The sequence below is a fragment of the Glossina fuscipes genome, unplaced genomic scaffold (assembly GCF_014805625.2).
Source record: "Glossina fuscipes isolate IAEA_lab_2018 unplaced genomic scaffold, Yale_Gfus_2 42, whole genome shotgun sequence".
NCBI classification, from domain to species: Eukaryota; Metazoa; Arthropoda; class Insecta; order Diptera; family Glossinidae; genus Glossina; species Glossina fuscipes.
In genome coordinates this window covers 2,708,834-2,732,151 of record NW_023998426.1, presented here as the reverse complement: position 1 = coordinate 2,732,151, position 23,318 = coordinate 2,708,834, and the positions used below count along the sequence as shown (strand labels likewise).

General features: G+C 34.0%; 1 protein-coding gene across 3 annotated transcripts in view; it reads left to right on the top strand.

The window, feature by feature from the left end:
• Nucleotides 1-6,127: 6,127 nt before the first annotated feature.
• Nucleotides 6,128-23,318, top strand: part of LOC119636877 (U-scoloptoxin(19)-Sm1a) — a 30,348-nt gene continuing 13,157 nt past the window's right edge. Inside the window, exons 1-3 of one of the 3 annotated variants that reach the window (XM_038032550.1) lie at nt 6,128-6,322; nt 10,260-10,409; nt 10,639-10,764. In XM_038032550.1, coding sequence (XP_037888478.1) covers nt 6,205-6,322; nt 10,260-10,409; nt 10,639-10,760 — 390 coding nt within the window. In that variant the 5' untranslated portion in view covers nt 6,128-6,204 and the 3' untranslated portion in view covers nt 10,761-10,764. The other 2 variants (XM_038032552.1, XM_038032551.1) reach the window with 2 other exon arrangements.

The following is a 23,318-nucleotide window of genomic DNA, read 5'->3' as shown; positions in this document are numbered from 1 at the left end:
AAAAGAACGAGCTTACAAAGATCAATTCAGTCTCTTCCGCGAAATCCATCTAGCAAATCATTTTGAGATAATAATATGAAATATTAATTAGTGATTAAATTGTCGGTAAGGGTATGAAAAAGGTATAGAAATCATTAATATGCATAAGTCCCAAAATTTTAATGTCGCAGAAGGTATTTATAAGGCGCATAGGGCTATTGGTGTGCGTCTTTTAAATCTTCGTGTGAACGTTCAGTAATGGAATGAAACGAAACGGGAAATGCAGCCCTATATGTTGGTCTGAGGCAACGGGGAATTGGTTTGTACTCTCCGGTACGAAACCCGTTTCCGTTCTATCTAAAAATTAAATGAAGACGAGGTTCAGTCTTTGTATATCGATTTTTTAGGCGCATTGCACTGTTGGTTACTTATCTTTTTCGGTTACAGTCTTGACGCTAGATTTACGGGAGCCGTCAATTTTTGATTTTAAAAATTCACTGTAACTAACACGATATCGTTAGATGTTATATATCGGTTTTGCAGCAAATTTATGTTTTTACTCTTTTTTTCTGGGACACGCCCACTTTTCCTATGTTGATGTTGCGTATGTATTTCCGGGAAAAGCCACGACGAGTAAATGAAGGGAGCGAGATGAAATTTGGCACAAACGTTCCTTGATCGATTAAATATGCGATTTTAAAAAATGGACCTGAACTGTTCACTGGCGCACGAACAATGTGCAAGAAACTGAAAAAATCTACGTAAATTGTAATATAAATGTTTTGCAGAATCACCTCCCTCCCTCCATTCGCCGAAAAAATGGTTCTAATCGGTTCACTAACACATTCACACGCGCACAGTTAACGGGAATATTTTAATTCCAGCTTATTTCCAATTTATTTCCCTTTTATTATAGCGCGTTTTGAATCGAATTTTATGGTTAATTGTAGACGTGTTAGTAAACTGATTGAACCCATTTTAGGACTGAACTAGAAAGTGATCTTAATGATCCTAATGGATATTAGACTTTCGAAAATATCTTCGTTAGGTCGCAACTTATGGATGATAATATCAAAAAATTGCCGAACTTGTTACGTTGCTTCTGCAATGTGGGAGACTATGTAAACAGACAACGCTTATTTTGTAACCATGTATTTTTAGTCGATCGAGGAATGTTTGTGACAAATTTCAGCTTCCTGTCTTCATTTTTTCTTCGCCAGAATGACGAGTTTCGATAAATCTAGTGTTAAATTAATGTAGGCTTTGAAGTATAAGCTGCCTTTTTCTGTTCACTTTGGGCAGCTCACTTGCACTTGCTACCTTGCAAATGTCATATCTGCAAAGACATTGAAACAAGTAGGTAATGAGGCTAACGGATGGACTACGATCCATTGCAGGTGTAAAAAATTCACGGACATTTTCTATCGCTGTTTTGTAAGGCCCTAAATCGACTCATAATGTTGCATTACTCAAAGTAGATAGATGGATATCCGTTGCATCTCATCCAGCAAAGTCAGTATAATCATCCATGGGTAACAAAAACTCTATATATGTACCTATATATATTTATACAATATAAAAATCGAGTTTGTCGAAAGTATATGCAAATGAATTGTTTGTACCGTTGGCAACGCTGCTGAAGCTTTGTTCATGCTTTTGTGCTATTAAGTAAAGGCACTGCAGCTCATAGCTTTTGCATTCCAAACAAGAACCGATTGTTGAGTTTATATTAAGCTTTACACAAATACTTGAACTTTATAAATTTATACATGGCGTTGAACATTCTAAACCATTCATGTAAAGGAACTTTTCACTTGTATTAGTTTACTTTGATTAACATTGGACTTTTCAATAACATTGTGCAGCAAAATAAATTTTTGCGGGATTTACGCGATTCCTTCTAATCATAAAAAAAGGCCATCTTGATTTACCTGATTAGAGTAAGCTTAGATTAAAATTAAAATTCCAATAGCATGTATTTGCGGTGATAGGCCTGACAGATACAATAAATGGTTTGTGTTATTTGTTATCGCAAAAAAAAAAAAAAAAAAAAAAAAATTGAATTTAACCTTAAGATAGTTTAACATTTGGCTTAGATTTCTTCATTTCTCTACATCACATGCAGCACAAGCGTATGTTTGGTTTGCGCAAAGCCCCAAAGCGCTTCTGATAGATAGACTCGCCCTTTTAGTATATTGCTCCCAGTTTGTCTGCCTGTCTTGGTTTCTTGTGTTCAACGTACACGTCGCAGGTAAGGTAAGGTCGCACCGGGGCCCATTAGAGTCTTCTTATTTCTTTTTAATAAATACAGTTTTGAAATTGAAGAAGACATTTATCATCAAACATGTTAAATCACTTGTACGTTTGTGCAGGTAAATCACCTTACTGGAGCTTTGTCAAAAATGTGTTATAAGCATGCATAGAATAAATGTTTTCTAATATTAACATGTGACGCATTAACTAAAGAATGCAAAAAAAAAAAAGGTAGGCCACGATCCTCTCCACAGCCCAAGGTTTTAAACTTGCTTTAAGCGACTAAGGATACACTGTTGCTGCACGAATGGGAGAGTCTGCCGCACCAAGCGTATTCATCAGACGTAACGCTTTGTGATTACCACTAGTTCAGATCGAGGCAGCATGGTCATATGCATATATAGAGGACGCTGGGTACCGAACGAGTTCAATTTTGTTGATGTTTCAATCTAACCTAATTAAAAAGTAGAGTGAAATGGACTAATAAAAGATCCAGCAAAAGCAAGGAATTAACCCAAAGGCGATGTTGTAAGAGTGTTTATGTAATTACAATCCTTACTTTAATAGCTAGCGCGAATCGATAGCTAAATCGATCTTCGATACACACATTGAAAGTAAAGTCTAAAGTAAGTGTATTTATGTATTATAAAGTTAATTAATTATCAGTTAATTAATTACATGTTCAGTATTGGACAAAGAAAAAAAAAATTTTTATTTGCTTTTTGTTTTTTATTTGCACTTGCACTGGACAAAGAAAAAGAAAAATTTTTTATTTGCTTTTTGTTTTTTATTTGCACTTTCACTCACCTTCCGTTAGTTACGAAAATACGTTTAAAAGCTTGTTACAAGTAATTAAGAGTGCCCCAGTTATTATAAGTGGGAAACCATCCCCGGATATTATTTGCCATTCAACAACATATGTTTTTGCTTCTGTTTGATTTTCAAAACATTACAAATTGCCGAAGTCGATTTTGATAAATGAGTTTGCTGCGAAGAATTTGCAATTAATTTTTTATTTGGTTTTGTTTCATTTATTTTTTAATTCCGTTTTCCTTCTTTTTTTTTTTTTTTCTTTCTTTTTGATTCTAATCGCGTGGTAGGTGGATTTTTTTTAGAATTTAGCAATGAGTGCAGTGAAGGCTGCTTATTTTTTTTTTTTAATCGAAAATGTATGAATCAACAAAAATGCCTCGTAGATTTGTGACTGAGAAGCCCAACTTGCAATTTGCGACACAGCAGTTTTGATTAGGAGAAATGTTACGCATAATCATGGACTCGGTATCAAATTGCGTTTCGTTATGACTGATATCGTAAAAAAGTGTCGGGATTTACGAAGTTTTCTAATAGCGGGTAAAGTCGATGCGTTGTAATTGTAACTGGATTAACTTAATATCTTTTTGATTGATAGAAATCCATTGTATGGAGAAGCATTCGTCGTCAAGGTAGGAGCCGTTCCTTGGGATAACTTATATAAAGCATTTTTTTTCATTGCAAATGACGTAAGAGTGATGTTCGCGTTAGTATTATTTTATTAATATTTGGGAAAAGAGTGCGAGCGAAAGCTGTTAAACGGTTTAGTTGGTCTATCTCGGTCTCTCCTATTTTAAACTAAATTGTGAAGTTTTTAGGCTGTACAAGCTCCCCTTAACTTACGATACCCGATCGCTATCTAAATAAAACATCCACCACGGCGGATGATTTTTGAGACTAATACAAACCCGCCGTGTATATGTGACGGTTAATAGTGAACAAGTAAATCAGTTTTTAAAAGACTTTGTGTGAGTGAAGAAGTTTCTCCTATTAGACCTTCCGTCAGTATACTAGGGACATAAGCTATTTTAGGTAAGCCGGTCGTAGCCAGAGGATGTAAACTCGTGCCAAATGTCATCTTATAGTCTGATTGGCGTGACACACATACCTTAATTATACCTTAATACCATAATTAACAACCAATTACACTGCAATTATTTAATGATACATTTGCGATCAGTGAGCCGTTCCGTCATTATAAAAAGGATACAACTTTTTTTAAATAAACCGCCCATAAGATTAGTTTCCGTTTGAATAATAGCCAAGAGATTCCTAGATTGTGAACATAGGTAAGAAAAGTACCTGCCTTTCCTTATGCTGCAAGCAGCAGCTGTCTCCCTTTCTTTCAAGGTACCTTTCTAACGACGAATGCTTGACAGGATAAATTATGTGCTTGCTCGAATACGTGACATATATTGGATTAGCAAAATGTAGTGAAACAGCCCTGAGAAAGCCCTATTCCTAGACATTTGATTTAGAAAATTTTCTTAAATAGAAAGATGCAATCCGAATCGAACGCAAGATCCCAGTAAGGATAAAGTTCCCGTTCTCGTGCCGTCATCCTTATAGTAAATAGTACGGTAAGACTATCAATTAACAATTTAGCTGGCATTGAATAAGTTTCGGGGGTTTGAGGTTACGTGCAAAAAAAAATTTTGAAGTCAGAGCCTCGTGGGAAAAACATCCATCACGGCCAAAGATTTTTTAAACTTATACAAATATCTTGCATAAATGCCACGACTCGGAGCGAAAAAGTTAAGAAACATCAATAAGAGGACTTTCTAGAGGACTTTGTGTAAGTTTAACGATTTTTTTTGCAGCGAGAACCTTCACACCTGTCGGAAAGTGGCCCTAATCTTTCTTAAATAAGTCGACCGACCAAAAGTTTAAGTGGCAGCCTAATCATTGTTAAATCCTTGTTAAAAAGTCTTCAAAATCTGCAATTTTTTGCGTTCTGCGTTCTCGTGAGTGTAAAACAATTTCGTACTACGTTGCCTTAATAACGAATGCAGACATATCATGTGCCGCTAACGCGGCATAAGTACATATGTATGGATATATAAACATATACATATTTGCTAAGAGAGAGAGAGAAAGAGAGAGAGAAAGAGAGAAAATGAAATAAACATTTGATTATGTATTCAGCAAGAGTTGGTACAAATTTGTTTTGAATGATGGTCAGAAGACGAATATTAAGCATTGCAAAAATGACTTGAAGAAGAGGAAAGAAAACAAAAAAAAAAAACAAAAATATGTATTTGTGTATATGTGTGAGGAAATGTTGAAAGCGATTTAATTCAATTCATTTTGTGAATTTTCCCCAAGATCATGCATTAGTCTTTCGTGATATCGATGGATCAATTAGACGGCATGCAAATTTATTGATATTCTATATATAAATGCAGATGGGTTTTGCATATTAATAATATTTAATATGGAAATGATTCGATGATTGCGAATTGTTGCTTACGCATCTATACACAAACAACGCATGGCCGTAATTGCAATGTCAAGAGTAATTTCTGCAATCATCTATCTATCTAATCATTCTGCCACTGAACTGGTTATATACTGGCAGAGAGTTACACGTCTTGATCGCTGAGAGAAGCACAACTGCAAAAGCTCTCGCGCAAACTCTCCTTAATATGAAAACTGACTCTTGATTTTTTTCTCTGTCCGTCCATTATTAACAGTATTCACGTTACGTTCACGCAGTATGTACTGGCTACGAAAAGCAATCTGCGCATCACTAAACAATTTGTCGAAAATTCACGTGAAATTTTTATTTTCATATAAATTTCACTTAAATAGATTCATCGAATAGTTTAGAACGTTCAGTTGAGAGCGAACTGCTATCAAAGCAAGTGTTTATCTCTGTTTTTTTTTATGTTTTCGAAAAATTCACCAAAAAAAAAAAGCAAAAAAAATAAAAACAATAACAAATTACAAGTGGTTGGTGCACCGGGCCGTTGAAAATCATTGAAAGTTGTTTTTTTTTTTTTACTTTCTTCTGAAATACATAAGTAAAAAAAAAAAAGAAATAAGCTGAAATAATAAATAATTGTGAAATTTTCTAATCAATTTAGTTAAATATATAAATATAATCGCAAAAAGAAAAGAATAAATAAATAAATAAATAAAATAAAAAAAAAAAAATAGAAGATGTCTTGTAAAGCGTATGCGTTTACCTGCAGTATTGCGTTAATTACTTTGTTGGCCATACGAACAGTTGCCGCCGACATTGATGATAACGAAGTCAACGATGCTCAAGACCATTATAGTAAGTGTGTACAGTACAGTGTGTACTCTATTTTATATTTTGGACGGGGATCACTTCGTTATCAGTATTTGACCTTTTTTCGCTTTCACTTGCCTAGTTCTTATTATGATTCGGTACATGTGTGTGCGTGTGCGTGAGATTAGTTTTGCTGTGTTAACAGAAAAGAAAAAAAAAAACACAAAAAATAAATAAATAAAAAGAAACTTAAAAGTAGATTATTTTCCATTACGCAACAACCGTGGTCGCGTAAACTATTTACCAGTTATGTGATCTTCGAAAAAGTCTTTAGCGGCCTGACAAGCATTCATGCAACATTGACTTTGCCACTCACTCATAGACACAATAATCTTATACTTTCAAATTGTTTTTGTCTATTTTACCCATACAGCATACAGTCTTAGCAGCCCGTGCGTTTCTGCAAACCTTTGTAGCGTAAGGGAAATTTTTGATTTTTTTTTTTTTTTTCAAAGACTATTTCGTCTTCTTTAGCAACAGATGATGACTACAAAAACTATATTTATTTTATTATATATTTCATTATTAATACTTTTCATGTATTCGCCAGCTTCAGAAACAATCAAACAAGGCCACCATCCAGAGCTTTGCCTGTTCTTTCGTTTCTAAGTTTTCAAAAAGCATTGTCGACTTCATGCTGGCTAAAAAGTCTCGTTAATATTTGATCAAAGCAAGTAGAAATTATATATATTTTTTTGTTTTTTAGTATATATATGTGCAAGGCTTGTTCAAGATAAGTCCGAAAAATTCGTTTCTTTTACTCAGTGTGAATAAAAAATGATTGTGCATATATATATATATATATGTATATAGCTTTCAATTCGGGGAATATTTTGTCTAATCAAATTAAAAACATGCAAAGTTCAAATGTGACCACAAACCGAAGTGATTGAGTGCAAAAATGTAAACAACTTACTCTAAACATTCAATGATTATTAGCTATTAGATTATATTATAATATATAATATCTATATCGCCGTAAGGGATACACGTGGGGTGCAACATATATTTCAATTTTTTTTTTTAATTTATTATATGTTGCACTTTATTGCACTACACTAAGTGTTGTCACTGAAATTTTCGCCAGATCTCCGTCAGAATCTTATTAACTTGTAGGCAAAGAAATTCGTTTTGTCATTGATCCTATTGTGCATAGGACAGTGAATCGTTTATTGCTGATTTGCTGAGTTCTAGACGAAGAAACAGAGTATTTTGCCATTTGGACTCGATTCGTGCATTTCTTTGTTGTATTGTTTGCAGTGAACTGAAAATTATGTTTGAACGTAAAAATGGAATTAACTCGAGAAAATGTTCAAGCGACGGTATGCACGACATTCGCACGACATGTGTTATTAACACAAGAATGCATAAGTTCACTTATTTCAATTCTGGCAATGCCGCTCCACCGTTTGCCAAGGCGAAATTCGCGAAACTCTTTCAAAATCAGTTGTTGTGGCAGAAAGCACCCATGCTACGCAAAAACTGATAACACAAAGTCAACCTGCCGTGTATTGTAATATAGAAATATTCTTAGGCATTAGTACACCCGTATTATAAAAAATATTGCACAAACATTTAGCCGTACAAGGCTTTTCCTCGTTGGATCCCATATAACTTGCTTGTCTCGCTTGGAAGTAAAGTTTTACGTTACAAATATTACAAATAAGACTTTCTTACAATTTAAACTCTTACCATTCATTAGTATCTTTATAAAAGATGGGGTCCGACTTAACGGATCTAAATTTAGTAGGGCTATGTCTGGTATAAGGGACCACTTTGCATTGCAATATATTAAAAAATAGAATAGAATTCTTATTAAACAAATGCTTATTTTTCATGGGAATCTTTCTAGGGAATGGGGCATGGAAACAGGCCTCCGTGATTCAAATTAGATTTTTGTGTCAACCTCCAACTATGGACCTATTCTTGTTGTAAAATATTAAAAATTATGCGGTTTTCCAACATAAAAGTCTACCTTTCGTATTAACGATCATACAAAAGGGGGTTCAAAACATCAGCCCATACGATCCAAAATTTTTACATCAATTTAATATGCCTAAATAATATTAGTGAGCGATTTTTGTCGAGAAAGTTTGAAAATTGCAACATTTTTTTCATATAACGGTTTTTTCGAAATAAGGCGTTATCACTATGTGGGGATTGGACGGTTCGAACCAATACATAAATTTTCAGTATAGTTTGCACCTGGGCGAAAACATGTCAGTGTATTAGATTTTGTCAAACTATTTCAGCAATTGCGACCTATCGGTTGAATATAAGGGGAAAAAATCAGACGAACAGAGGCACAGACCTGCTTAAATCGGTATAATAAAATTTAGACGTGTCTTCAGCCACTCCACGAGTTGCATACCTTTAAAAAAGCTTACGATACCCTTGTACAACAACTGACGTACGGTATTATAGGGTTAGATATACGTGTACTTATAGTGTGTAGCTCGAAATTTACATGGTGTGGAATTCATAAAATGCGAAATGATATAATTATAGCGAGTGGATAGATCTTTTTTCTGTCTAAGTATGTCGAACAAATTAATTGAGAATGCTATCGATTTAAGCCGAATATGAGGAATGTGTAGATGTATAGTTTTTCCCATACTTTCCTGTTAAGTGCTAGGGGGCATTGCTTCCTCTATAACGTTATAGCATAATAAGTTCAATAAAATACATGATTAATATATCGAGTGAATGTATCTTCGTATCATGCGATGATGGACATTGATGCCTTCTTGCAGCGGATGTCCGACATGTAACCTAGGGTCTTCTCCCTTTTTACTTTTTCTTCTTTTGCTACAAAAAAAAAAAGATGGTAAGAAGCAATGAAGCAATAATTAAACGACATACAAACGACAAGGCAGCAAGTTAAGCAAAATCTTCAAAAAAAGCAGACGAGGAGAGCGGCAAATGAGTTCCCTTTGTCATCTTATCCCGATCCGCTTTCCTTCTCTCATCAATAGGCTTTAAAGTGTAGTCTCTTCTTTTCCAGCAGTAAGGATTGTCTTTACTCCCTTTATTTGCTCTCCTTCTCTATCTCTCTCTCTCTCTCTCTCTCGCTCTCTATCTTTCTTTGTCTCTCATGTAGAGATTACGTAATCAATTAAACGTTTTTTGTTGACTCTATTCCCTCTTTTCTTGTAGAATTCGCTAAAAAAAAAAAAAAAAAAAACAATATTCACATCAGATGTGTTTTGTTGAAAAAGGCATAAGAGAAAGTAATGAATGAATGGTTTCTTCATATATATATATATATATAAGCATTTATAAACGTGTCGGCCTATAAACTATTCAATTACTAAAACAAAGATATAATTTTCGTAAATAAATGGCTTGGCACAAACCGTTGCACAGTTTAATTTTCGCTTATATATGGTAACGTATAGTAATAACCTCTTGGGGTTTTTGTCTTAAAGATCTCATGTGAGATTATATTGCATATTAATGATTGGGTTAAACATAATGTATTAAAATTTTGCTTGGGACTACCTCAATTAATTCAATTGCAACGTAAACATTGCATTGCCATGCATTGCGTTGCATCGTTATCATGTTTAATCATTCAGTTAATAATGAATAGTGCAACACTACGTTACGGAATGATTTGTATGCAAGGCGCGTATATTCGTATGCATATTAATCTATATGAGTAGATATGTTCGTATGTGTATGCGTATGTGTATGTGTGTGTTTGTATATTTATATAGTATATGACAGTGTTGTCGTTAGTCACGTTTTATTGAATAATTATAAGTGTGAAACTTTATGTTTTGAAACTAGTTACACAGTTCATTAAACCTATAAAACGTATTTGCTTTTCTCACTTTATGACTAGGGCGGTCCTCTGTTTACATTTTTTTTTTTTTTTTTTTGAGTTAAGATTAATAAGCGAGCTTTTTGATTTTTGCAGTGATTCAGGGCGTAAAGGTGTATCAAGGTGATCGACAATGCGTCCTAGTTGGTGGTCTTTGTGTCCATAGTAGCGATTGTCTTCAACCGACCACTAACAAGGGCTTATGCCCATCGAATGCGCATCGTGGCGTCGAATGCTGTTATGAATGTAAGTAGATTTTCGAAACCATATTAATAAAAGCAAAATGATTTGTTAACACCTTTTTCATATAAAACATTAACAGTAAAAAATTATAACAATTAACCTCAAAATTTTCTATCCATCCATAAACCACGAACAATGAAATCCTTTCATATATGTAAACACAACAATTGGTTATAATATCTTTCACACATCTTTCCCTTTTTCCCATTCTATCCATAACTGCTATATATAGTACCTGTGAGGCCGGCTCCTTGTGTTCAACATATGGGCGCATGCATGGACAGATGCCCTACAGCCCTTACAAGACCGGGCATAGACTGTGAGAATGGAAAGATCTGCTGCGTATTAATATGAATAAGTAAATCAATGGCAGCTTTTTGACACATGTACATATATATATATATATAAATATATATACATATATATATATATATATATGCACGTATATGCATATTTAAATATGTATACATATATAAATATACATAGATTTGTTTTTTTTTCCCCTTCTTTTTGTTTTGTATTTTGTAATAGAATAAAATTTCAAAATTTATGTGTGTGTTTTTTAACGTTTAGAAATTTTTATATACAATATATATATATATATATATATATATGCACGAATGTAATAAATCTGAACTGGTGCTAAAAAACATCTATGAATCACAGCAAGATTTTTATCAATTTACTTTACTAGTTCTACTAATTACATATTGATAAGAGTACGTTTTGCCTTAAATCTCATTCTGTTTTTGAAGGTAATTTCAGGCGACTTGAAATTATGAAATTTGCTTGCAAGCAAAACAAACTGATTCCTACGAGCAATTTGCAAATATTTTTAAATACTAGTTTGTTGTTGTTTTTGTTGATGCCAAAATTGCAGGCAATTAAATATTTACGTATTTGTGCAATAGTAAGTCATATGCAAAAACCTTTCCGTCTTTCGAGTATGTATATTTATATGACAAGCAATGGACTTAATGGACTTAATGATGGAAAAATTCTCGTAAAAATAAAACCAAAATTTTTGTTTGTCTTGGATTTCTCTTCGTCATGCCCGCGCCAGTGTCTTTCATAGCCACTTTGATCATATAGGCGTTTGTGTTTCGCGTAGAACTTGGAGAGATATGTTTTAGTTGTTTATAAAGACCTACGCATTACATTAATTGATGCTAAGCGTCATAGTCTTCCAGTTTGATTTCTTAAGGCAGCAAATCCAACTCCCTGCGTAAAATTGTGGCCAATTAATAACAGTTATGTCCAGTTCCTGAGAATGATTTGTAATCGATATGTTTGCCATAACTGCCGACGTATACTTCTAAAGATTTATCAAATAAGGATTTTTTTATACTCTACCCCACCTGTGATAATTTGTGCAGATGTATGTAAGACCCAGAAGGATTTGAAATAAACTAATGTTTTATTATCTTGATCGAGGCTTGCTTGTCCTTCTGTCCAACTGGTTTTCTCGCGTTTCAGACAAATATTAATGAAATCAGTTTTTCGACCAATTCGACCTATAACTTCTTTTCGGTTTATCGGCGTAAGACAATGCTCTAACATAATCCTAAAGTAAAAACTCCAATAGAGTTATGTTGCATTACCGTTGTGGGAAGCTCGCATAGGCCGACCGATACAAAATATGAAAAAATTTTCCGTCTTTCTAATCTATTGGGACCGTTTAGGTGGGTAGGTCATTACCGCTTTTTAATCTTGGCTTCGATCAAGCGATACTTGTTTCAAATTTTAGCATCTCACCGACAACTCTGCAACTGTGCCAACTCGACAAAGTTATGGCTCAAATTGATTTATTGTAATGGAAATAGACGCACGCAAAACTTCAGGGTGGTTCTGATGTTAACTGCAATATGTGAAAAAACGTTGTTGTCTATCGGATTGAAATATATGAAAACAAGTAAAAACATCCTAGTTGGGCAACGCTGGTCATTGAATACCCTACACCACATTGTCCAGCACAATCTTATTTTTTTATGAAATTACTACCATGTGTCAATTTTCATCATCACATATTAAAACTTACACTTTTCTGCTCTATAACGGATCAACTTTGGACAAAATGCTTTTTAGGGTAGGATTCAACAAAATAGGCCGAGATGGTCTAAATTTGATACATTTAATTTGTTTATGTTAAATTACTGTTATGATATAATATCCATTATGACGCATTGAAACATATCTCTTTGTCGTATGAAATTCAGTTTTCGTTATATGAGAAGGGTTTCAAAAATTGCCCCAGTTGGTCGAAAGTTTTCGTACTAATTTAGAATGCCGAAAAACTACGACTTAGCCACTTTTGTCGAGAAATGTTGAAATTCGCCTTTTTTTCATATAACGACTTTTTAGAATAGCGCGTTATATGCGGAGTGATTGCAAAAAGCAACCGAGCGGAACCATTTCCAACAGCGTTTGCCCTTTTGGGCAAAGTACGTCGGGGTGCCAAATATCTCAAAAATTGCGACCTGTAGCTTGAAAACAAAAATGCATGGACAGACATCAGACGAACGGACAGGCTTTGATCAACTCAGATAATGATTCTGGATCGATCGATATAATAAAAGGTGGATCTATGTTAAGCCCTTCTGCGTTTTACATACGTCTGCACAAGCTTAATATACCCTCTATACGAAAATATTAGTTTGGGGAAAAAGAAATCCATTATTTTTTCGGTAGATGGCTGCACTGATAGATTTCCCGTAAAGTATCGATCAAACAATTTCAGATTTATGCTCCTTGGAAAGGGGACATTTCGCAGTAAAAAAAATTCTTTTGCTGTTTTTTGTTTTGTGCATTCAGTTGTGAGTTACAGCGTGTTAAAAATGAAAGTGAACAAAGAGAAAATTCGGTACATTTTACAGTTTTTCTTTGATAAAGGCGAAAATGCAAGCCAGGTGGCTAAAATTGTGAATGGTGTTTATGGTTCCGATACTGTAACAGCCAATTATGTGCAAATGTCGATAAAATCGGAGAAATGATCGAAGTTGACCGGCATGTTAGCAATCGTAACATCGCCCAGGAGCTAAAAATCGACCATAAAACAGTTTTAAACCATTTACACAAAGCTGGATTCAAAAACAAGCTCGATGTTTGGGTGCCACACCAATTAACAGAAAAAAACATGATGGATCGAATTTCCATCTGCGAAGCCTTGGCCAAACGGAATGAGATAGACCCATTTCTTAAACGGATGGTGACTGGAGATGAGAAATGGATCACATACGATAATCCTGTGCGAAAACGATCGTGGTCAAAGAGCGCTGAAGCACCTCAAACGGTGGTCAAACCAGGAAGGTTTTGCTATGCATTTGGTGGGACTGGAAGGGGATTATTTATTATGAGTTGCTTCCATATGGCCAAACGCTAAATTCTGATCTCTACTGTCAACAACTGGACCATTTGAAGATAGCGATTGACCAGAAACGGCCAGAATTGGCCAACAGGAGAGGTGTCGTGTTCCACCAGGACAACGCTAGGCCACATACATCTACAGTGACTCGCCAGAAACTTCGGGAGCTTGGTTGGGAAGTTTTAATGCATCCGCCATACAGTCCGGACTTGGCACCAAGCGATTATCATCTTTTTCTTGCATTGCAAAATTTCTTTAATGATAAAAAATTGGAATCTAGGGAGGATTGTGAAAATCGACTACTAGAGTTTTTTGCAAATAGAGACCAGGACTTCTATGAGATAGGCATTTTGAAGTTACCTTTAAAATGGCAACAAATCGTACAACAAAACGGTGCATATTTGACCCAAATCGGACAATCCGAAGCGTGTTAAATAAAGTCCTGAAGTTCATATAAAAATAACGGATTTCTTTTTCCCCAAACTAATATATTGATTGGTAGGTATTGCTCTAAAACAAACATTAAGAAAAAAGGTATAAATCTATATAATTCTATACAATCTATATAAATGTTATTATTATTCTTATTATCAATTTCGCCAGAGAAATAAATTCCAAGACTAAACTCTTAAAGCTCTAGCTTCTATGGCTATCCGGCTTTAATTAAAAACTCTACTGCACTTGAGATTCGAACTATTGAATTGCTACTCGAGATTCCTTGCCTTCGGCCACTCAGGCGGATTCTCTGTATATAGTTAGTATGGAGTGTTTACAAAATATTTTTTCATTAAGATATTTTTTAAAAGGAATTTCAAGTAGTAGTTCAACAATTTACAAGTTTGTTATACTTTACAGCACTTGTGGTGCTAGAGTATATTAGCTTTTTGTTAATATATGCAGCACCAAGTAGGATTTCAGGTATACGTAGAATTCATTATACCGATCGGGCCAGTATCACTCTCTGAATCTATTTAAGATTGTCTGTCCGCCGGTCGGTTTTATACTCTTAGGCTTAGCCTGCATGTACAGGTCGCACTTTTCAAGATATTTAGATGAAATATATAGTATATCGACATGTCTTGCCTCAAGAATGAATGCTATTGAAAATGCGTCGGATCGGGCCACTTTTTCGATTATTTCTATTATAACGAATTACTTTGAAAAGTCATTATATGAATAACGGTAGGATAGTGTAGGGTATTTAATAACACCTGCACTTGTTTTTGTGTATGTATTTGTTACTTGAAATCTAATTTAACTTAAATTTCAAAGAATTTTAAACACTTTCCTCGTTCTATATACGGTTTTCATTGATATTAATAAACATATGATTCTCGGAATTGTTAATAAGATAATGAACAAACAGTTGAGGTTTCTTTAACTTCATTACAATTATTTCATATTCTAAGTTGTTCTCTGTTTATTTTACATCAGACCAATGGATACGTTGATAAGCGTATATATATATATATATATATATGTATATATATACATTCATGCCGTAATGCAAATAAACAAACACAGAGGTCCGTTAGTGATGCAATTCGCGGCGTAGTAAGTATATGCGTCGTATGCAATGTAAATTGAATTCAATTTAATACGGGAACTATATGAGAAAGTGTTAATTTATTAAAATTCATGAACAAGGTCACGGCTCAAGTGTGATCAAAAATGAAAATATGATAAACACAGAAACCTAAGACAAATGAAGGTCAAGGCTGAGATAATAATATACGTATTAAACGTAATTGAAATTGAATTTCACTTTTTTTACAAAAAGAAAAAAAAAAAAATAACAGAAAAGAAGAAGAAGACCCAAGAGCATTCGAATTCGTAAGAATTTTTAAAGTGTTTTTTTTTTTTTTTTAATAAAGAGTTGATACCGTTTTTTTTTTTTTTGTTTATTTAAACTCTTGACTAATTGAGATGAGTTTTATCTGTAACGTAGTCGTTTTTGGGGGAGAATGGTTGGGTTTACACTACTGGGTTCAACTACGTAAGTGCATATTTCTACCATTTAACCAAAACTAATACCATTATATTATGACTCGTATGGTGCCAGTCAGCCAGTATGACTTTATTCTGTGGTATGGAAGCATATATTTATTCGCATTAAGGGCACAAAACATGTTGTACTCTTGACACACAGTATAGAGCTTGTAATCTCGATACTTAACAGCCTTTACTGTCCCATTCATAATATATTTATGTGAACAAAACTATTTGTGTTTTCTGCATTTGTGTGTGAATGTATGTATAGTCGACATTATAACCATAACGATTAAGCCACAATCTCACTAACAACTACAACTAGCCGAGGCAATTCTACATACTTTTGTAAAAGAATTTTTGTTTTCCTCTTTTGCGCCACCTACTCTTCCAAAAAAAGAAACATTATCCACAATTATCAGAGAACGTTTTTAATGGCTCTCATTTAAACCCATTTGCATGGTAGCGCTATCTAAAGCCATAAATATATGAAAAGCCAGAACAGAACTTTTTTTTGTTTGTTAGATATGAAATCAACTGGATTTTAGCTTAAAAACAAATGCTTTTAAATACAATAAAAAGTCATTCAAAGAGTATAAGAGAGAACAAGAAAGAATTTATACCTTTTGGTGTCTAACACTTCATAGTTAACACTTGTTCTTTTTTTTTAAATAAATTTAGGTTGTAAACCGAAGGAAAGTGTCATTCATTAGTAAAGGGTTTAGTATTGGAGGATTAGTAGAAGTAGTAGGAACGTAACATGCCCTGTAATGACTGTGGATGTTTTCTTAAACTCAGTGGTCATCGAGTTTCATGTTCCGAAAGTAAACGTCACTTCTGGTTAAAGTTTGTATTAATTTTTTTTAGCGGCAAAAAATATATACTAGTATTATATATATATTTAATATACATAAAACATATGCAATAAGTGCTTGCATATGTTTTGATCAGTGCCCATTTGGTGAAAATAATAAAGTAATGTAGAGTATCAACGTATACAATGGTTAAATTCAGTGATTTTGCCCTTTCTCTACAAAAAGTAACGGGTTTTCATGTAGCATTATTGACTTATCCCGTGTGTACAAACGCTACACAAGGAAAGTTCAAAATTGCATTTTCTACATTCACATTGACAAAGAATGGCCCGGAAGGCCAGAAAAGTTCGAAGACCATGAACTGGAATACTTACTGGACGAAAATCAAACACTCAAAGAATTTTCGAACAGATTAGCAGTTGATGAATCAAGTATTTTTACATGTTTACAATCGACGGGAAGGTTTTGAAAGGCGGGCAAATGGCTATCACACGAATTGGTTGAAAATGCCGTTTCAAACTTTCTCAACATGGCGGTCTGATTGCTTGCCAGGCAAAGGAAAGAAGAGTTTTCTTTAATGTATTGTGACTAGGGAAGAACAGAGCGTCTACTATGACAATCTTAAGCACAAAACGTCATGGGCTAGTCCACGAGAGCTATCCATATTGAAGCGGAATATTCATGACTATAAAGTTTTCCTGTGTTTTGCTTAATTTAGCCAGAGAATAAATTGTAAGGCTAAAGTCTTAAAGCGCAAGGCTCTCGGCTTTATTAAAAACTCTACCGCACTTGGGATTTGAATCCACGACCACTGAGTTGCTAGTGGAGCCTCTTCTCTACTCGGCCACTCAAACGGATTTAAAAAAAAAAAAACTTTTTTTGAAAACCTTATATTTCCGCTTATTGGAACGGAGTACAAGTGGCGTTAGACGTTTTCATCCAAATTCATAAAATTTTCAATTGGTTATTAAACGTGAAAGCGATCGCGCTTTCTTAGCGGGGCAGCCTATATTCATTGTGGTGACAACTTTTGTCCATTGCTTTCCAAATCTAAAGTTGACATTCCACAGCCTAGACTCAACCAGCTTGGCAATAAGAACTGGCGATGGTCGGTGCTTTAGTCTACACTTCGTAAGGACTCTTACCTGGCTTTGATTATATTATTTTTCGACTTTTATAGTTAGTATTAAGCATCTTTGTCATCTATTATCAATTGTTTCAGATTCTTGATGATGTCGTCACTGTCGATTTAATTGAGGTTTTGGGCAATATATGGCCTGGTCTTCCTAAAGAGACTTGAAAGAAACAAAAGTAAAAAAAAAAGTAACGAATAATAGAGATAAAGCCAAAGGCAACACAAAAGCAAAGAGTTTACGGGTTAAGATCCGACTAAGGGGACGAAGGAATTTCCATTGTGCATCATGCGCCAAAAGGTCGCCGAATTTGATTATTTGTATTCATATATAAATGAACACATAGCCTGCATTGCATTGCTGGGGTAAAAATCATATCAATCATATAAAAAAACAAGTACTTTGTTTGCACGACGCAAATACGTTTAATTTGTTCAGCATTTAACGCAATGTGTGTGAAACTTGTTGAATATGGCTTATGGTTTGAAATACGGTCAAGAATATTCTTAAAAGAATTTTTTTGTTTTTTTTTTAACATGACCAAGCACTCAGCGGTGAAAGGAGTGTGAGGAAAGGTGTATGGAGGTGATGGTCGCAACCTGGTAAGTGTTTATTTGTGCCTTTACCGGCTGAGGTACGACCTATAACTTCGTTTAAAGAACACTCGCTCGCGCTTGAGATTTGAGTTCTTGAGCACTGACTTGACTCACTCGTCTGCTCGTGCGAATTTAAGGCGGCTCCAGAAGCTATTCGTGAAACGTGCTCTGAAGAAAATATTGTAAAAGAGTTGATGTAAATACTGACTTTAGAAGTTAAGCACAATAAGTGATTTAATCGCTAGCTAAGCTTAGACTTAAGTTTGCTTTGAAATGAAACTATTTCGAAACAGTTCATATAAATTGATTTCAAGAATTGTGAATAAATAAATCCGATGGCCAGCCTAAGTGCATTTCTTAATACTTTAAAGTAAAATTAGAAATTCTCTATGAGAAGTGCTTTGATTCTTTGATGATCGCTTGGCTTAATCTTACCTAAGCTAAGGTGAGACTTTAAGTCAAAATTATTTCGTCTAAACGTTGATTTGATGACCATGGTGATTTTACCTGATACTTGCATATAACATTTTAAGAGAACTGTGGTGCTCCGTATTTTATGCTGTAATTGTTTAGTTGTAGAGTAGAGTACTAAAAACGACTTACAAGACATTGAAAACAAATACGCCAGACATATTTCCAACAAATCTCTATGCAGAGAGTCATAGGTGTATTGGTACGACAAATTTATTATAATGAAGATTTTATAATATAATTTTATTATTGTTATGGCCCAAAATCAACTGTAGCGTAAGGATATATTAATTTTGTACGGATGCATATAACATCCGGAAAGACATGAGATAGATCCACCTTTTATTATTTTGTTAATCGATCTAAGTTTGTTTGATTTCTTGTATGCAACCTACGGGCTGCAGTTTTTGGGATGTTTTGGTGGAATTTGATCCATCCCGGCACGTTTTGGCCCAAGAGCGAACGCTGTTAGAAATCGGTCAAATCGGACGACTGTTACGACCACCTCCTTTATAATATTTTATTTTGAAAAGTTATATTAAGGGAAGTTGTGTAGGGTATTTAGTGATGGGCGAAATCCCACTATAGTCTTTTTGCCTATTAATGCAATATTAAACCGTTCTAAAGGTGTCCACATATATTGTTTTTAAGAAATTGTCTAGGAAAGGTTATTTAATGGTGAGATTTATTTAAACCTAGGTATACGGAGGAAACACCTCAGAGCACGTCGTTAAGTATTAACTGAACATCAGCCCTAACTAAAGTAGCTCTTAAAAATGTTTAATCAGAAAAAAGACATTTTGGGTGTAAGAGCCAACCTCGCAAGTTCGTTTTCGTTCATTACTTTGCTTTAGGTTATCTATAGGTATTCTCAGTTTGTTAAGTTCTATGTTACCATTCAGGATAGTGCTACAGTGCGACATGTGTATGGAAGTATAATTGCATTCGAAGTCATATCGAACGACTTATTGATACTTAAATCGATTGGCAACGACAATCGTATCAGGCGAACTTATCCTTGGAGGAAATTTCAAAAGCATTTCCTCTTTCTTTGTGATTTAGCCGACGTGAGTAAGGATGCAAGTCTTATCACCCGTGACCATAAGTATAACGTACATTTATGTAGGAGCCTAACACTTAGTTTTTAAGTTCAAGAGAAAAAAGACCGTATAGGTAGACTAGGCAAAGTGCCCATATAAGGGGGCAAAGTTATTAGACAATGGGAATAAGTGAAATAATCCGTAGAAGTAAAGCGCTGCAGGCCTCATTCTGGTTAAATAAAATATGTATTTAGTATTGTGAAGGTTTAATCATGATATCGAATTTAACTTGTATTGGAATTATTTAGGCTAATAAGAAAGGATTCTAATGAAAAGGTTTACAACCTTAAGCTTAATTTGGAAATTAAAGGTAAGCCGACTAAACGTACCCCAGGAGTATACTCATGAGCCTATGCCTCGCATTAGCCGACGAACAGTCGTAATTGGCGTTCACAACAAAAAATTTGATCATTTATTTGCCCAGAAAACCGTCTACTACTTGATATAAGGGAAAATGGCTTCGTTTGCTTATCGCAGTACATACGTGCAGTATATGCACATATCTGGCATTGAAACTAAATGATAGATCGAGGAAATGTTGTCATCGCCGCCAGCTCTCAATGCGTTGCAGGTGAATGGAGCCATTTTTAGTTTTAATTTTTTTTTTTTTTGCAAATTGTTTTGCATATTAATTTATAAAATTTTGTAATTAAAATTTCTTTCGACACAAACCTAATTTCCAAAATACGTCTTGGCGCGCATACAGATACATACTTTTAATAATAAAGTTTTCTATCTAATTAAAAATATCTCAATGAAACGTCAACATCATCGCTTTTATGTTTCGTAAATAATTTTTTTTTTTTTTTTTTTTTATGAAATAAGCCGGAAGTGTTGCTTTACTCAACATCATTACCAAGAGCATATCTTCTTCAACTCTTTTCCTTGCATTTTTTTTTTTTTTTTTTTTTATTTGGAGACGTGGTGTAAACAGGAGTTTGGTGCGTGTTTTCATAGCGAAGCAACATTAAAAACTTTAGAACTCATTCATTTGATATTTGTTCGGAGAGAGTAAACAAAAAATCGTAAAAACTTTTTAATGAGCTTAAAAGTGTGCACACACATACACCCATACACACATACACACATACACACACACACACACACACAAACGCACACACATTGTTCACAGTTTGAATACGGCAACAACAATAATCAGTAAAGTATTTTATATACTATTAAGCAAAAATACATACCTACAAACATAAATACATATACAGACATATTAATGATTTCCCTTATATGTGCGTATATGTGCGCAAATGTGTGATTATGTGGACCTCGAATATGTTATTTATTTAATTATGTCGACAAAAAGAAGAAAAATATATTTTGATTGCTTTAATTAAGACCACTGTCTTAATGGGTACAGATAATCTGTATAGTGATGCCCCAATGAGTGCTCTATGCAGTTTGCTTGTCAAACTTTTAAAGAATTCTTATTAATATTCGTTTGCTCTCATTGAAATAAAAACATTCTTTTTATTGTTGTTGTTATTTTAGTTATCACATATTCGAAAATTTTAGAATAAAGCCATGCGAGAATGCTTTGCTTACTTTAAAGCGAATTTTGAATATACTTCACAAGATCTTGGCGAAATTATGGCTGCTTTTTTAAAGGGGCGTGGGATGCAAAAAGAACATCAAGGATATTATATATCATTGTTGTGCAAGCAAATGTTAAACTAACACGTATGTAGTCAATATTTAGAACGATTACTGAGAGACGGCCAGTTCAGAATTGCCTTCGGAATCGATTGAAATATCTGATGCGAGTCCATGTATATTTGTCGTCAATCTACAGATCATAATATTCGAGACACTTTGATGAATTTAGTTGTGCCGAAATGTCAGAACGAATTCTATTGAAAATATTATATTGGATCGGACTACTTTTATGGTCATTCCTTGTATTACACTATAAGCTTATAAAATATTAATATTAAAAATAGTATATTGATACACTAAATGAATGTGGAAAAGTTGGACGAGATCACTTTTTGAATGGTCGCTCAGGATAAATGTTCTTCGAAAAAAAGAAATCTTTATCTGGCAACAAAGATTAACTTGTACTTGTACTACCTTATGTGATGGAACTTTCACGAAATTCGTAATTATTCGTTTTAACTTACTTAACTTTGGACCAAACTCACCATTCATGTACTAAGAAGATATAATTTTTACGGGAGTAACAACAGCTTACATTATATATTTGTGTCCTTATTCAGGATCAGAAGTTTTGCGTTTAATGATATCCCACAAAACGTGGTAAAATAATAGTAACAGTAAGGTAAAATCATATTTTTCCCCGATCGAACCTTTCTGAGCAACAATCTTTATTAAATACTAAAAATAAAAGAGTACGAAAAATTAGAATTTCGATACCTATTAATATTGGGTGGGCAGAGAAGTTACTTTAGGATACGTTTTCCCTTTTTTATTACAACAACAACAAGTAACACAAACAACTGCATGGATACAACCCATATTAGCAGCACTCAAGGTAGTATTAAAAAGTTAAGAAATAAATTTATTTGAAACGGGTCGGCCTTTATATATTCTACGTCACATCACAATTATTCATATAATGAGTTTTTTACAAAAAAAGCTTTACGTTGAAAGTGGTCGAACAATTTCAAAATATCTCAAAAATTGCGTCCTGTAGGCTGAAAGCAATAATGCAAGACGGACAGAAAGTAGTTCGAAATCGATCGGTATAATAGCTGAAGTCGTAACACTTACTAGACTCCGGCCCGCTCTTTAACTGTTTCTTTTCCCCGACTTTTTTCTAACACTCACTGTATTGCACGTATAGGGGACGCCTCTGAGTGGTTGATCATATTAAACAAAAAAAAAAAGAAGTAGTGTAGGATATGAAAGGTACTTTTAAGAAGCTTCAACGATTTTTGAACGAAAAGTATATCTCGAAATTTGCAGCCTTTCGCTTGTTGTTCGCAACAGCTACTAATCGAAATGGTTGCAAATCACCTCAGCCTATAAAAAATGGAAGTAAAACCGCATCAAGCGGTTACATGTTTCTACTTTGTCACAAGATCCCTTCATGTCTTACTATGTAAAATGTCTAGTGCAAAAGCAATTGAACAACACCGAATATATCTTTTTTTTACATTCATAATTTCTTATGAATATTTTTTCGTTAATTTATTAAGAGTAAAAAAATGGCTTAAATATATGCTAACGATTTTTTTTTTAAGTAAGAAACTTTGCATGACTTGAGATTTTTTTCAAGCAGATGCCAAAACTTTGAATTGCATATCTAATAAGATTAACATAAATGCAAAGTACGGACTTGTGCGCGTTGAAACAAACGGAAAATGCAAAGAAAGAAAAACAAAAAAAAAATATTTCTTTGTTTGTTTGGCAAGACAAGAGAACTATGATTAATTACAAAATATCTAATGAGGTTTTAAATAACTTGAGTGCAAA